The sequence below is a fragment of the Cololabis saira genome, chromosome 3, assembly GCF_033807715.1.
Source record: "Cololabis saira isolate AMF1-May2022 chromosome 3, fColSai1.1, whole genome shotgun sequence".
Taxonomy (NCBI): Eukaryota; Metazoa; Chordata; class Actinopteri; order Beloniformes; family Belonidae; genus Cololabis; species Cololabis saira.
The window spans coordinates 49,687,944-49,705,556 of NC_084589.1; the positions used below are offsets into that span (position 1 = coordinate 49,687,944).

The following is a 17,613-nucleotide window of genomic DNA, read 5'->3' on the forward strand; positions in this document are numbered from 1 at the left end:
TTTGTTTGCTCGTGTGAGGAGTTTGTTTTCCTCACACGGCAGGGCTGGCATTGTGTAGCTGGGGAGAACAGAAAAAAGAGCTCCGGCAGCAAGGTGTGTGGTCCACAGCGTTTGATGTTCAGGAGAGGTAGATTGTATCCTTTAAGGACAGCCTGAGGTACAGGCACTTACCGGCGCGGGCCCAGTAAAGGGCCCGGTGAGATGAGAAGGTATCCGGTAAGCAATCCGGTAAGCTCGGCGGTAGAGGTGAGAATTTCTCAGCGTTTTCCCACGCTGTCAAACGCTGCTGCTTCCGCGTTCTGCTGCTTCCTGTTGTACAACCATAGTTGCCGCTCCTAGGCTGAGAGCAAATTCTCCCGTGATAGCCTCCTCAGTGTATGGAGTTTAGCTCTCAGCTCCAAGACGTGCTGAACCTAATTTTTACTGGGGCTTGGACCATCCTCCCAGTTTTCCTTAACCAGGTCCAAAACCCCTCGCGGTGTTTTGCCAAACAGCAGCTCAAAGGGGGAAAACCCTGTAGAGGCCTGGGGAACCTCACGCACTGCAAACAGCAGAGGATCAAGCCATCTATCCCAATTCCGAGCGTCCTCGTGAATGAACTTACGGATCATGGCCTTAAGCGTCCAGTTAAAATGCTCACATAAACCATCCGTCTGGGGATGATAAACGGAGGTCCTAACCGACGTAATGCCCAGCAATCCATAAAGTTCCCTCAGTGTTCGTGACATAAACTGGGTGCCCTGGTCCGTCAGAATCTCTTTCGGGATCCCGACGCGGGAGATGACCTGAAGCAGCGCCCGTGCCACACTCGTTGCCGAAATTGTGCGCAGCGGCACTGCCTCTGGATAACGTGTTGCATAATCCGTCAGGACTAGTACAAAGCGATATCCCCGTGCGCTCCGCTGAAATGGACCGATGAAGTCCATGGCTACCCGCTCAAATGGAACCTCCATTAATGGCAATGGCTGCAAAGGTGCTTTGGGCACAGCTGGGGGATTAACTAGCTGGCATTCGGGACAGGAGGCGCACCAGCGGCGCACCTCCCCCCAAAATGCCCGGCCAACAAAATCGGTCCATTATGCGAGCCAGTGTCTTGTCGCACCCCATGTGACCAGCCGGCCACCCGGATTACCTGGCCCACCTCCATCAGCGGGCACTCCTGCTTGAAGTGTCCGGGCTGGCCGCACCGCCAGCAACCCTGCCCAGGCGTTTGAGGGGCCCCTGTAGGGTCAGTTGGCGCGGGCGGTACGGTGTGCGAGCTCCGGGGAGAGAGAGGGCGAAAAGGAGAAGCATTAGTGTTAGTTACCAGCGCCACCAGCGCATCCAGCGTGGTGGTCTGCCGCTCGGCCTGGCTCCGGAGCAGGGTTGACATCTCGGACACCATCTGGGCGAGGGACGCCATCGTCCGCTCCATCGTGTCCCCGCGTTCCGCTGTCATGGTGCCCCACGTTGGGCGCCACTGTAGCAAGGCCCGCTGCTACTGGGTCACCAGACAGGACAGCAGACACCGGGTTTCGAGGAGAAATTCTTATTTTATTTTCAATCACACAGACGTGCACTCGGACTTAGCCACAGATCTGCCCACAGCACTTTCAGCTCTATCCTCGCAGCAGAGCTCCGCTCTGCGTCCTTCCTCTCCTGTCTCCAGGGCTCGCACACTACTGAAATACACAGAGAGTGATTAGACACACCTGTGCACCATCAGCTGTTCCAGCCGCGTCACCTGTGCACAATTCGCCCGCACTCCCTCTCTCCCCTGCAGACCATGCCCCAATCCTGCACCCTGCCACAACCTCATTTCTCTGAAGGTTCTTCATGTTTTTCAGTTTAAAAACATGGAGCTGCAGATTAACCTTATAAAGAGAATGTGAGTGAAGAAGAAACAGACGGGAAAAAGGACGCGTGAGAGAGGCTTTGTAGATTAACAAAATAAAATGCCATGTTTAAAGAAACTTCAGCAAATACTAACAGCTCTTTATTTGCACCGTGGAGACGGCAAGTTACCAACAGCAACAAATACTAACGATTTTAAGAAGGAACAGGGATTCAAACAAAATCAATGCAGAACTTTAAAAGAAAGTACACAACCACATTGTACCCTCTGCGTCAAGTTTATGGAGAAGCATAAATCCAGGTTGAACCTGCGACCCTTGTTGGGAGGGGATTAGGCTTATCAGCCACAGGAGGTGGTGGTTGGGCTTCTGTGGGTTCTCCTTCTGTGGGTCAGACAGGAGTGGACAGCTGCCCCCGGAGGACGACAACATGAACTTCATTTGTCACAAGTTACCAGACTTCTCCTCCGGGTGATTTTTCATGTGACTCAGGAAATCAATTCTGCGGCTAAAACCCTTGTTGCACGTCTTGCACAAATATAGCTTCTCAGCCGTGTGTGTGGTTATGTGGCGGTTAAGATGTGATGATTTAGTAAAGGTTTTTCCGCAGGTGTTGCACAGGTATGGCCTTTCGCCGGTGTGGGTCCTCGAGTGAACCACCAGGGTGGAACGTTCTGTGTAACTTTTTCCACATGTTTTGCAGATGTAGGGCTTCTCGCCCGTGTGGATCCTTGAGTGAATCACCAGGTTGGAACGTTCTGTGTAACTTTTTCCACATGTTTTGCAGATGTAGGGCTTCTCGCCCGTGTGGATCCTTGAGTGAATCACCAGTTTGGAATGTTCTCTGTAACTTTTTCCACATGTTTTGCAGATGTAGGGCTTCTCGCCCGTGTGCGTGGTTATGTGCCGGTTAAGAGCTGATAATTTAATAAAGGTTTTTCCACAGGTGTTGCACAGGTATGGCTTTTCGCCGGTGTGGATCCTCGAGTGAGCCACCAGTTTGGAACGTTCTCTGAAACTTTTTCCACATGTTTCGCAGCTGTAGGGCTTCTCATCAGTGTGCGTGATTATGTGGCGTTTAAGATCTGATGATTTAGTAAACGATTTTCCGCAGGTGTTGCACAGGTACGGCCTTTCGCCAGTGTGGATCTTCATGTGATCCATTAAATTACAACTTTTACTGAACTCTTTCCTACAAGTGCTGCAAGAAAACACCTTCTTCCCCGTGTGGGTCCTGGTCAGCTTTGATTTACAGTTGCTGTCTGACGGGACAGCAGCATTTTCGTGGTCACCGTGTCGTCTCATTGGCTCCGGATCTGCAGTTTTACTGGAGTCTGAGCGTAAACTTTCAGTTCCTTCCTCATCTTTGTTTTGAGCTTCAGGAGAAATGTGCAACAGTAGCTGGCCACAGTTTGGTCCTGGTTCACCATTTTCAACTTTCTCATGAGCGACATTGACCAATGAGACATCCACCTCTACGTCCTCGTGCTTCATCTCCTGACTGCTGGAGTCTTCCTCTAGTTCTGTAGTCTGTGGATGCCCTGGTTCCTCCTGGTCCGGGCTGCAGCTCCTCTCCAGGTTATCCAGGTGCTGGTCACTGAAAACCCCGTCCTCCTCCACCTTACAAACATTTTCTTGTGGATGTTCTGGAATTACAAAAAGACAGGATTTTAACAAGTCAAAAGTGTTTCCCACTGTTGATTGCTTGGTCGTATTTGTGAGGTTTAAAGTTTGTCCTGAATCTTCTGTCTTCCCCTTCAGCTATGTAGTATATTTGAAAACAAGTGCATTACTCTGTGTGACCACTAGGTGGCACTGTGACTGTAGGAAATCTAGCAGAAAATTGGAGTCTGGATCCAGAGATCTGAACTGTTTCTTGTCGCCAGCAGAATCAACGAAAAGTCTGATTCAGTGAAAAGAGCCACGTTCCTATATGTGACCGGGGACGAAGCAATTAAAGGTATATAACACTTTTGACTTTGATGAAGACGTAGATGACTATGATACATTGAAAGAACATTTCTGCCAACATTGTGAGCCAAGGAAAAATGTGCTGTATTTGAGGCTCCTGTTCTTTATTCAAGTGCAAGGAATATCAGAGACTGTTGATGCATATGTGACTGATTTAAAAAAGAAAGTGAAAGACTTTGAGTTTGAGCACCTCACTGACACTTATTGATGTAAATGTTCGCACATCCAAAGTGGAGAACAAGGTGGTTTGAGGAAAACCTACAGTATGACCCTCGCAGAACTGGTCAGTGCCAATAAGGCAGAATGAAACATTTTTTTTTGTAATCTTTATGTAATCTGAATTAGATGACATATATGACACACACTGGAATCAATCTCACTCTAATAAAGTAAGGTAGCTGTCTTCAATTTCATAATGACACCATAGTTAAACTGAAACAATAGTAGGTACAGTAGCCTATGCTGTACCAGGATCATTCTCCATAGGTGTTAATAGAGGGGTTAATCGTACCACAGAACACAGCACATACACCTACTACCTTTCCCCAGACAGTGCCAATTAATTTAATATCTCACCTCTGCATTTATAGCCAAGCCACTTGAGGGAGGACACAGGTCCCACACACTGGAGACACTTGTCCAAGGGGGAGACAGTTACACACACCAGGCTATGTTTCTGACACTGTTGGAATGTTTTTATTGTAACATTTATTGTTACCAGACAGTTTGAGCAGCAAGACATTTCAGAATCATGCGTTTATCTTAAAAGTATTAAGAAAAACAAACAACTTTCCATCAAATGTCTACATTACATTCAACTTACCCTCTCACTGTTGACAACTGTCTCCATTTCAGTTGGACTGCAGAACTGATTCTCCGTGTCCATCTAAGATAGAGAACAAGAGCAGGGGCCTCATGTACTAACAGTGTTGTGCATGAACGCGTTCAAATGAACGCGTTCATTGAACACGTTAATTTCTGTGAGAACGTTGAACTGAACGCAACATATTTACACATAAAGAACTTGAACGTGAACTTGTTCATTCTGCAGATCATGAACTGGAATTTGAACTGTTCAGATAATGTTCAGCTTCACAGTTTAGGTCCAATTATTACGGAATAATCCTTATTTCACCAGCGGGCGGCACATTTAAAAGGCTCGACGAGCCCGGTGCAGTCTTTACGAATGTAGGCTGATTTATGGTTCCGCGTTACACCAACGCAGAGCCTACGGCGTAGGGTACGCGGCGTGCGGACCGTATGTTCGCGTCGCCGCGTACCCTACGCCGTCGATTTAACGCGGACCATAAATCAGCCTTGACGGGTGAAGAGAGACGTTGCAGTCGCAGCGTCAGCGAGCCGTCAGATGATGATCCGCTTATCATTAACTGCGGGAATTTTACACATCGTCTCCCAAAGAGTCTGACGGTAGGAAACTAACCTTTCTGTGCAAATCATGTCCACCTGCGCTGAGAAAACAAGTCAGAGCGTCTGCCTCGTCAACTTCACATTTGAAACGTCATGTGGAGTTAAAGCATCCGCCCAGTGAGAAAATATCTGCGAGTCCTTAACAATCAAAAAAGTTCCCAGAAAGACCAAGAGGTCTGATCTCCCAGTAACAGGTAGACACATTGATAATGCACTACAATGTTGGAGATTTACAGCCTCTGAATAAAGTTGAAACGCCACTCGGACAATACATGATTGTATTCAGCAGGGGTCTCCAACCCTGTCCTGCATGTTTTACATGTTTTCTTGCATCATCACACCTGATTCTAATTAATGGCCGTCATCAGCTTGTCATCCAGGTCTGCACAAGTCTGTTAATGACAGTCATTTATATCAGGGTTCTGAGGGGAAACATCTAAAACATGCAGGACATTAGGGTCCTGAGGACCAGGGTTGGAGACCACTGGTATACAGTGAACAGTTTTAGGATAGGGGGGCTTTTCATTCGTACTTCTCACCTAAAAATATTGAAATGAACTGAATTTGAACTAGTTCAAAATGAAAATGGTGAACTATGAACGTGAACAGTTCATTTTTAAACTATGTGAACTGAACTTTGAACTAGTTCATGAGAAGTATGAACTTGCACAACACTGTGTACTAAGAGTGCGTGGATTTCAACGTGAAACCGTGCGTTGAATTTACACGAACGCAAAAATTCCGATGTACAAAACCCTGCGTACGCCCAAATCCATGCAGGTTTCTCTGTACATCCCAATCAGCGTGGATTTGAGCGCACATGCGGGAGCACAACACTCCGCCCTGTCTCTTCCCTCAAATAGTTTGAATATGATAATGAAGATAATTATCCATTAAAAACCGCTCATCCTAACAAGAAATGTACAAAAACAGACAAAACATATTAAAAAAAACATCGGCTCTGAGCTGGAATAAATAATTTATTTGGGGGCATTTCTTCCGATTTCAGCTGCATATTGGTAATGCTGTTCTTTGCTTTGCGTTGCGTTCCGTGAAGAGTTTTGGTTTTATAATGATCGTACGAGTTTGTGACTGCGGTCACGCCATCTCCGCTTCGGAGAGGCGCAGTCGCGCTATCTGCGCTTGGAAATCGATTGCCCGTCTACATCGCGTTGTACGGTAAAGCGTGTGGACGGCTTCAAAACGGTTATTATTATTATTTTCATGTCTTGAAATAGATAGCCTACATATGTCATTACTTTTTGTAGTTTTACTAAAGTCTAACAAAATGATAAAAAAAGCAAAACCAATCGCCCATTGAGAATCCCAGTCATTTAGGCAGATTTTAAATATTCATTAAAAAAACAAATCAAATTGTTTTCAGCAAACTGCAACGTATTCTTGTATCATGTCCCCATGTACCTCTGGCATCATTTTCAAGTTCTTTTACTGTAGCATTTTCTAATAATTACATGCTAAAATCATACCCAATACACAGGTATATAAACAGATTAAAAAAATTAATTACTATTAGTATTATATTGGGTATGAATTTAGCATGTAATTATTAGAAAATGCTGCAGTGAAAGAACTTGAAAATGATGTCAGAGGTACCTGAGGACTGAGTACATGATGAACAAGAATATGGTGCAGTTTCCTGAAAACAATTTGATTTGTTTTTTTAATGAATATTTAAAATCTGCCTATATAGAAATGAATGGGATTCTGAATGGGCCGTTGGCTTAGCTTTTTTTATCATTTTGTTAGACTTTAGTAAAACTACAAACAGTAATGACATATGTATCTATTTCAAGACATGAAAATAATAATACTAGCCGTTTTGAAGCCGTCAACACGCTTTACCGCACAACGCGATGTAGACGCGCAATTGATTTCCAAGCGTAGATAGCGCGACTGCGCCTCTCCGAAGCGGAGATGGCGTGACCGCAGTGGTTTGAATGTTTATGAGCAGCGTCAGTGCATCATTACACTCTGCTTTTCTTGTTTGAAATTTAAGAACCGACACCAGAACTTAAATTGGTGGATGAAAAACGGCTCCTCGTTCTGCTTTATTGTCATGCGTATTATATAGCCTACTGATGGATTAAGACCAATGCAGCCTATTGAGTCTTACACATAGTGGATGTCCGCGATCACCTCTCTCATAAGTATAACAATGTGAACAATATAAACTTATATTTAAAACATGAAGCATCACGATCTGATTCCTCTGCTGCAGAAATAAAGACAACTTGTGCCAACGGGATTATCGAGGTGTAAACGTGAGAAATAAAGAGCAAAGTTGCTGTAACTCGGAGTGTTGCATCCGCAGGAGGAGAGACCGGTCTAGATCCCGGTCCATCACCGGTTTTGCAAACTTGTACATTTTAGTACAAGCATTTATCTGTAAGCTTAGTTTCGTAAACTTCTACATGTGTGCAAACTCCGTTTTACAAGTCTGTGCATTCAGACACTTGCAAGCTCACTTTCATACAGCTAAATATTTAATAGCTACTACTATGTACAAGTTTACAAAACTACGGTTACAGATACAAACAAATATGATTTACAGAAACAAAACCCTGTTTTCAAGTACACCTTTTTGAATTATATATATATATATATATATATATATATATATATATATATATATATATATATATATATATATATATATATGTATGACATATACATGATATATTCCATATTATTTTGGTATTGCTTTACTATGGAGATAACGGAGCATATTTTAATAGTGTTGAACTTGGTCAGTGATTTGGCTGTTTTGGTCGTCCAATGTGACGTTACTGCAGGGCTCTACAGAGCGAGAATTTCACTTGCTCCTAAAAATGGAAATGTGCGAACTGGAAGAAAATTATTTACGAGCACAGTGTGTGAGTTAAAGATTAAGTGATAGGAAACAATTTGTGAAGTTGGGTGAGTCTGTGTCTACATGCTTGAGCATTGCTTGTGGGGTCCCACAGGGGTCAGTACTGGGTCCGAAATTGTTTATTTTGTATATAAATGATATGTGTGATGTATCTAATATCTTCAAAATGGTAGTTTTTGCAGATGACACAAATATATTTTGTTCTGGAAAAAACTTACAGGAGCTATTGGACAAGGTCACATCTGAATTATATAAGTTAAAAAGGTGGTTTGATAAAAATAAATTGACGTTAAATCTGGCTAAAACTAAACTAATGTTATTTAGTAATTATAAGATAGATAATCAGGTAAAAATACAGTTAGATGGTGTTGAAATTGAGAGAGTATCAGAAAACAAATTTCTTGGGGTAATAATTGATGATAAAATTAGCTGGAAATCTCATATAAAATATATACATAATAAATTATCTAGAAGTGTCTCAGTTTTAAATAAAGCTAAGCACTTATTAAATTATAACTCACTGCGCATGCTATACTGTTCCCTGGTTTTGCCATACTTGAACTACTGTACAGAGGTCTGGGGAAATACTTATAAATCATCACTGAATGTATTAACTATACTCCAAAAACGAGCTATAAGAATAATACATAATTCTGGATATAGAGATCATACTAATAGATTATTTTCAAATTCATATCTTTTAAAATTTAAAGATATTATTGAATATAAAACTGCCTTGATAATGTATAAAGCAAGACATAATCAACTCCCTAGGAATATTCAGGGGATGTTATTTTATAGAGAAGGGGGTATAATTTAAGGGGGGAATTAAATCTAAAAACCAGAGTGGCTCGGACAACACTTAAAACCTTCTCTATTTCAGTATGCGGAGTCAAGCTATGGAACAGTATAGATGTAGAACTCAAGCAATGCTCAAGTATGAACCAGTTCAAAAAAAGATATAAAGAATGCATTATTATGAGATATAGACAGGAAGAGTTACATTAAAAAAATAGCGTGTTAGATAATTTAATTTGTATGATGTATGTATGTTGACCAGTATATGATATATGCCAAAGGAAGGCTCTATTTAAATGTATAATATATAAAGTATAATGTATTGCTCCATGGTGTATATTGAGTATTATAATGTATGGAGAATATGAATATGTGTATGTATGTATGTATGTATGTATGTATGTATGTATGTATGTATGTATGTATGTATGTATGTATGTATGTATGTATACGGCTTAATTTAGGGTGGCAAATTATATTTTGTGTTGTAAATAACCGGGGCAGGGCTAAATAAGTTTTTTAACTTCTCCCTGCTCCATTTCGAGCATGCAAAAAAAGGAAAAAAAAAAAAAAAAAAGCCAGTGAGGCATGTTTTTGTTTATGATTGTTATGATTTGTATTATACTGTATTTATCATGATTATTATTTAACTATTGTTCTTTGGTTTAAATATATATTTTTTAGCATGTTCGAAATAAAGTTTTTCATTCATTCATTCATTCATAAGATTAAAACCTACAGTAATGTTTTTTGCACCCCGCTGCTATTCATTCAGAAAATAGTATTTCATAGTCAGATAATGTACAATGTTTATTAAAAGTATCAATATATACCTGTTCCAAATCTTCAATTGTGGAGGAAGACTTTGTAACACCAGAATCTTCTGGAGGCATTTCCTCAGTAGAAACCTGCAAAACAGAAAAATATAGATATTTTCATAAATGTCTTGATGGCAGGTTGTTCTCTGTGTAACATTATGCAAAAGGTTTCATGGCTGTGTTTCTGAGTGCTTTGAGGGAAAGAAATCCACTCAAAATGTTTCTTAATTAGTCAACAAGGAAAATTATTACAGTCTATCGACTTTGAAACCTAGAATCTTCCAAAAATAATGTTTGTGTGCGTGGTTATGTGCCGTTTAAGATCTGATGATTCAGTAAAGGTTTTTCCGCAGGTGTTGCACAGGTACGGCCTTTCACCAGTGTGGATCTTCATGTGATCCATTAAATTACTACTTTTACTGAACTCTTTCCTGCAAGTGCTGCAAGAAAACACCTTCTTCCCCGTGTGGGTCCTGGTCAGCTTTGATTTACAGTTGCTGTCTGACGGGACAGCAGCATCTTCGTGGTCACCGTGTTGTCTCATTGGCTCCGGATCTGCAGTTTTACTGGAGTCTGAGCGTAAACTTTCAGTTCCTTCCTCATCTTTGTTTTGAGCTTCAGGAGAAGTGTGCAACAGCAGCTGGACACAGTTTGGTCCTGGTTCACCATTTTCAACTTTCACATCAGCGACATTGACCAATGAGACATCCACCTCTACGTCCTCGTGCTTCATCTCCTGACCGCTGGAGTCTTCCTCCAGTTCTGTAGTCTGTGGATGCCCTGATTCCTCCTGGTCCGGGCTGCAGCTCCTCTCCAGGTTATCCAGGTGCTGGTCACTGAAAACCCCGTCCTCCTCCACCTTACAAACATTTTCTTGTGGGAGTTCTGGAATTACAAAAATGGACAAAAAGATAGGATTTTAACAAGTCAAAAGTGCTTCCCAGTGTTGATTGTTTGGTTGTATTTGTGTGGTTTAAAGTTTGTCCTGAACCTTCGGTCTTCCCCTTCATCTATGTAGTATATTTGAAAACAAGTGCATTACTCTGTGTGACCATTAGGCGGCACTGTGACTGTACTCTTGTGTTACTGCGTTGGTATCGAGACAGTTGAAGAATAAAGTTTTTGTTCTAGAAATGGTTTCTTCCGCATCATATATAACATGGTGTCAGAGTGAAAACTTGAAGTAAAACAAAGATACAAAGACAAAATGGAGCAGATGAAACCTCCATCCTCATTAAGCCTAGAAGGAAATCTAGCAGAAAATTGGAGAGTTTGGATCGAGAGATTCAAACCATTTCTTGTCGCCAGCGGAATCAACGAAAAGTCTGATTCAGTGAAAAGAACCACGTTCCTACATGTGGCCGGGGACGAAGCAATTCAGGTATATAACACTTTTGACTTCAATGAAGACGCAGATGACTATGATACACTGAAAGATCTTTTCCGCCAACATTGTGAGCCAAGGAAAAATGTGACACATTTAAGGCACCTGTTCTTTATTCGAGTGCAAGGATAATCAGAGACTGTTGATGCATATGTGACTGATTTAAAAAAAGAAAGTGAAAGACTGCGAGTTTGAACACCTCACCGACTCACTGACACGAGATAGAATCGTGTGTGGAATCACAGATGACCAAGTGAGAGGACGACTACTGAGAGAACCGAACCTCACGCTAAATAAAGCAATAGACATTTGCAGAGCCAGTGGGTTGAGTCGGAGTCAGCTAAAAAGTCAACATGAAGAGGTTGAAATTCCTGTCAATAAAGTCACTAAGATAAAACAACATGACAAACAGAAAGACAGTGGTGCCACAGCACAGAATGTTTTCAATTCAATTCAATTTTATTTATATAGCGTCTAATACAACAGAGTTGTCTCTAGACGCTTTCCAGAGACCCATACCCAGAACATGACCCCTGAGCAGTTATTACATAAACAATGGCAGGTAAAAACTCCCCTAGTGGGAGAAAAACCTTAAGCCAAACAGTGGCAAGGAAAAACTCCCCTTTAGGAGGGAAGAAACCTTGAGCAGGACCTGGATCATAAGGGGGGACCCTCCTGCCGAGGGCCAGACTGGTGGGTCAGGGACGGCAACAGCACAGAATGTAAAGATGAGAACTCAAGGAAACTGCACATGATGCAGCTACAGGCATGAGCCAAGGAAGTGCCTCTGCCTACAGTGTGCAAAGCCTGCCGCGGGAAAAATCACTATGCCAAAATGTGCAACTCACACAAGCACACAAGTAATCATAAAGTGCAACATATAAACAAGGCCGAGGCAGATGATCAGGACTTCTTTGTTGGCACAATCCAAGCAGAAAAACAAGTCTCACAAATCGATGCAGTGGATGCAAAGAAAGAAAAGTGGCGTGAAGATCTGATTGTCAACACGAAAGTCTTGAAAGTCAGGCTGGACACTGGGGCTGATTGCAACGTAATTTCTATGAAAGATCTCAGAAAGTTGAGACTGGATAAAAAGGTGAGCAATTCTCACTCCAAGCTTGTTGCTTATGCAGGACACCACATTCCAGCCAAAGGTAATGTCATGTTGACATGTTAGTACAAAGATAAAAAGTATGACATGGAGTTTGAGGTCATAAAGAACAATGCACGTCAGCCGTCTGTCGGGCCCCCTACTATTCACTAGCCAGGGACAACTTGGAAAGGGCCCTGTGTGGGAGAATTCTGATGCATTGTGGGTGCAGCTGATGGTGATGACGATGATGATGATGATGATGACGATAATGATGATGATGATGATGATGATGATGATGGTGATGATGATGATGATGATGATGGTGATGCCTCTCAGTAATGCATGGCAGATGACGAAGCTGGTCACTGATGGAGCTGTCCATGGTGCTGATGGATGACTAGTACTACTACTACAGTACAGTACAGGACAGAGCTAGTACTACTACTACTACAGTACAGGACAGAGCTAGTACTACTACTACAGTACAGGACAGAGCTAGTACTACTACTACAGTACAGGACAGAGCCCGCTTTCCTCACCTTTTCCAGTCTGTTCCTTTCTACTGCTGTGATGCTGCTGCTCCAGCAGACCACAACATAAAAGATAAAAGTACCAGTTGTAGTACCAGTAGTACCAGTTATAGTACCAGTAGTACCAGTTATAGTTCCAGTAGAACCAGTTGTAGTACCAGTAGTACCAGTTATAGTACCAATTGTAGTACCAGTTATAGTACTAGTAGTACCAGTTGAAGTACCAGTTATCGTACCAGTTACAGTACTAGTCATAGTACCAGTCACAGTACCAGTATAAGTACCAGTTGTTGTACCAGTTATAGTTCGAGTTGTAATACCAGCTGTAGCACAAGTAGTACCAGTTGTAGTACCTGTAGTACCACTTATAGCCCTTTTGCACTAGTATCACCTCAGCTCGGTTCTACCCGTTTTGCGCTTTTGCATTAGGGCTGAGACGGGTAAAGCCGCTCCAAGTCGATACTTTTTTCTGTAACCATTCGAACGAGGTTCTGAGCGGGCTGAGCCGGGACTATTTCTGAGGCCACCACCCTCCTCGCCACCGATTGGTCGGGGGGCGGGGCCGTCACCACCCTCCTCGCCACTGATTGGTCGGGGGCGGGGCCGTCAAACATTTGAATCAGGAAGCGGGAGTCAGTGTGAGAGCGACCCGCGGCTCGCGGTGATTTTATTATAAAGCGCAAAACGCCTGTTTGGTGATCCAACTCTGAGGTGCAGATGTTCATAAACCTGGTGACTGACGAGAGAATTAAAAAAGGGATGTAGACGGCCTGTTTTTTTCTCAGCCGCTCGCGGCTCCAGCTGATTTCTGATCAGCGCCGACATGAACAAAGCGGTTGCGCAATCGAGTACGTCACAGCAGCTTCACCCCAACCTGCCCACTTCTCCCCTCGCAGTCGAAAAACAAACGAGTAGAGGCGGGTAGAGCCGTGACGAGCCGAGTCGGGCTCAGTAAGTCCTAGTGCAAAAGCGCCATTATAGTTCCAGTAGTACCATTTGTAGTGCTATTATGGTCCTTTTGCACTAGTATCTACTCAGCTCGCTTCTACCCGCCACGGCCCCGTCTTGCGCTTTTCCACTACGGGCTGAGGCGGGTTGAGTAGTGCCAAGCAGATACTATTTCTGTAACCATTCTGGCCAGGTTCTAACCGGGCTGAGCCGGGACTATTTCCGACGTCATCACATTACAGGCAGCTGATTGGTCGGGGGGCGGGGCCGTCAGATGTTTGAATCAGGAAGCGGGAGTCAGCGCGAGGCGACTCGTGGCTCGCAGCGATTTTATTATACAGCACAAACGTCTGTTTGGTGATCCAACTCTGAGGTGCAGATGTTCATAAACCTGGGGGCTGACGAGAGAATTAAAAAAGGGATATAGACGGGCTGTTTTCTTCTCAGCCGCTCGCGGCTCCAGCTGATTTTTCATTGCGCAATTGAGTACGTCACAGCAGCTTCACCCCAACCCCCCCACTTCTCACCTGGATGTGGAAAAACAAACGGGGACAAAACGGGTGGAGCCGCGACGAGCCGTGCCGAGCTGAGGAGGTACTAGTGCAAAAGCGCCATTATAGTACCAGTGGTAGTACCACTACTACAATTACTGCATATGAAGTCCTCTATGAACTAGGGCTGAACGATATACGGTTATCGTGTCTATATCGAGATATGAATATTCAAGACATTAATAACAGAAAAGCAACGATATAAACGATATATTTCCGCTCGCCCTGCTTGTACAGCTCGAGCAGTCTCCATAAACATTACTTTTAAGATTGCCCTTGAACGCACCACTACGGCCAGCCAACCACAAAGCTTATTTCATGCTTGCTGTTGATCGACAGCTGAAGCCAACCAATGACAAACATAGGAGGGTGGGAGGGAGACGTGACTGAGACGCACACAGCCACACACACAGGAGAGCGGAGAAGAGCGGAGAAATCGAAACGGAAGAAAAGAGACATGAGTGCGGAGGATAATGCGGCCGGTGGCAGTGCAGAATCTAATTTTGTGCAAAAACATAAATCATCCTCCATTATTTGGAGGTATTTTGGATTTAGAAAGGATGATGTCGACCACTGACCGAGGTGTTGTGCAAGTCGTGCTTGGTGAAAATTGCGACGTGTATTTCGCAGCCATCCGTTTTTTGTTTTGAAATTACAAAATAAAAATAGAGAAATAAACCAAAGTAATCCGTTACCCATCTTTTGTTTTGATAATAAAAAACGGAAAACGGATCGTTATCCGGTCCGTGTATCTTTTGGTCATTGGATTTTTCCGTCATGAGTGGGAATCAAAAACAAAAAACGATTGGTTTATTTGATTTTCCTTTTAAAACAAAAAACAAATATTGAATTACACTGCATTTTTTCTTTTTCTGTGTTAATATGATTTAACAAAGATTCAAAATACGCTTTTATTTTCGTTTTCTATTTCATATAAGAAAAATGAAATTACTAGTCAACAGGAAGGAAAAAACGAACCAAAAACAACCGTTTATTCATATTCGTGCACCGGAAGCTGGCATTTACAACCGAGTGAACTTAGTTCTGGATATTTGACAGGCATTCCTGTGACAATTCTCTCCAGGGGAAGTTTGATTTTAATATTTAATTGGTCGGTTTACGTGACTCGGAAATGGCTCTGTACGCGGCAGTTCGGGTAACCATGGTTACCATGGCGGCGCTGAAACAACAGATTATTTATATTATATATATATATTATATATTATATATATATATATATATATATATATATATATATATATATATATATATATATATATATATATATTATAATTAGGATTATTTTTTAAAGATTGATTAAGGACTTGTTCCACAGCGGTTTGACGCACAATGACATTTCCCGCACGTTGCAGCAGATGAGTCTCCTGCAATGCTCAGAAATGAGCGTCAGAAGATTCTGTGCTCGGCATGATCTGAGGAGAAAAAGACGCAGAGCTGGAGAGCGCTTTGATTCATCATGGCCGAATGACCGGCTATCTGTGTCACTGGGGGTGCATGCTGGAGAAGGTCGGGTTGGAAGTATTAATTTAGTCCCACGCGTTTAGTATCCACGTGATTACCATTATATGTATAAATTGCACTGCAGCACAAACTTTACCTGACGCCGGAATTCATGGCTGATGGAGCTCTCTCAGGGTTCTTCCAACCCGACCTTCTCCAGCATGCACCCCCAGTGAACAAAGATAGCCGGTATTGCGGCTTTCCTTAAAGAGCCGCTTGAGAGTTTATTGTTAGGTCCTGTATATTTGCATGACGCGCTGCTGACAGAGAAGCACGCTGAGTCCGAGAGAAGTTTTATGGCGTTTAATGACAAAACTCAGCCACAACGGCCTTCCGACATGCTTAATGGGTTTTAAACGTGTACACTGCAAACGTGATCGGGGTGATCAGTGATCAAAGCGGTCAACAAAAATTAGGCTACGGCTCCCTAAAAGCCTGTCCTAACTGCATGCGAGCGTCCGACCGTCGCGTCACACTGCGTGGCATCGGACCCGCTCTGTCCTGAAACACTGAACGCGTCATCGGCCCCACATTCTACCACGTTCTTTTGATTGACAGCTGAGACTCGCCTTTTAAAAGGCTGATTTATGGTACCGCGTTACACCAACGCAGACCTTACGGCGTAGGTTACGCGGCCCAGTCACCGAACGGTGCGCGTCGCCGCGTACCCTACGCCGTCGATTTTACGCGGAACCATAAATCAGCCTTTATTCACTCCTGAATTATGCGCTCCTGAAAGAAACTCCTAAAATTACTCCTGAAAGAGTAAAGGGACAAGTAAAAAAATGGTGATTACTTGTAATCTTCCTAAGTTTGTACTTTCTAAACAGAAAACAAGCTTATTATTCGGTGGAATAAGTGGGGAAAAAACCGAACGGTGACGCAATGAAACAGCGAACAGCGTGAGTGACCGGCGTGTGGTGTTAAAGCAGCAAACATGTCAGCATGTCAGATCATTACTGGGATGTGGGGAAAAAGCAGAGGACACGAGAAATCCGGCAGGATCCGGCACAAATTAAGCCCTAAGATAAGATTCTTATTATATCTTATTATCTTATCAAACCTTCCAGCCTGGCGATCTCCCTCCAGCAGCTGACACTTTATTGAGGTTCTTGTATTGGAATGACTGTTTCCTACAGCGCTTTCAACTTTTTTTTCAACTTTCAACCGGCTTTCAAAGCGACCGACGGGAAGAAAATAGAAGCAGGGCGTGCGACAAAAGTCCAGCTCAAAACGACGCTGCGTCGCTCGCAACCAGTGTAGACAGTGCAATAAAAATAAAGCAATGGAACTGTTTTTGACGCTGACTCTCGCTCGCGTCGCATGCAGTGTGTATATTTACAATATACTGTGGACATCTGAATAAAAACCTCATAAATAGATTGAATCAAAGCGCTCTCCAGCTCTGCGTCTTTTTCTCCTCAGATCATGCCGAGCTCAGAATCTTCTGACGCTCATTTCTGAGTATTGCAGGAGACACATCTGCTGCAACGTGCAGGAAATGTCATTGTGCGTCAAACCGCTGTGGAACAAGTCCTTAATCAATCTTTAAAAAATAATCATTAATCTGTTGTTTCAGCGCCGCCATGGTAACCATGGTTACCCGAACTGCCGCATACAGAGCCATTTCCGAGTCACGTAAACCCGACCAATTAAATATTAAAATCAAACTTCCCCTGGAGAGAATTGTCACAGGAATGCCTGTCAAATATCCAGAACTAAGTTCACTCGGTTGTAAATGCCAGCTTCCGGTGCACGAATATGAATAAACGGTTGTTTTTGGTTCGTTTTTTCCTTCCTGTTGACTAGTAATTTCATTTTTCTTATATGAAATAGAAAACGAAAATAA

At 43.0% G+C, this 17,613-nt stretch overlaps 1 protein-coding gene across 1 annotated transcript in view; it reads right to left on the reverse strand.

Annotated features, from left to right (window-relative positions):
- Positions 1-2,105: 2,105 nt before the first annotated feature.
- LOC133440750 (zinc finger protein 585A-like) overlaps positions 2,106-17,613 on the reverse strand; it is a 99,094-nt gene continuing 83,586 nt past the window's right edge. Inside the window, exon 5 of the mRNA XM_061718066.1 lies at positions 2,106-2,964. Within this exon, the coding sequence (XP_061574050.1) occupies positions 2,277-2,964 (688 nt within the window). The 3' untranslated portion in view covers positions 2,106-2,276. The remainder of the gene's footprint in view (positions 2,965-17,613) is intronic.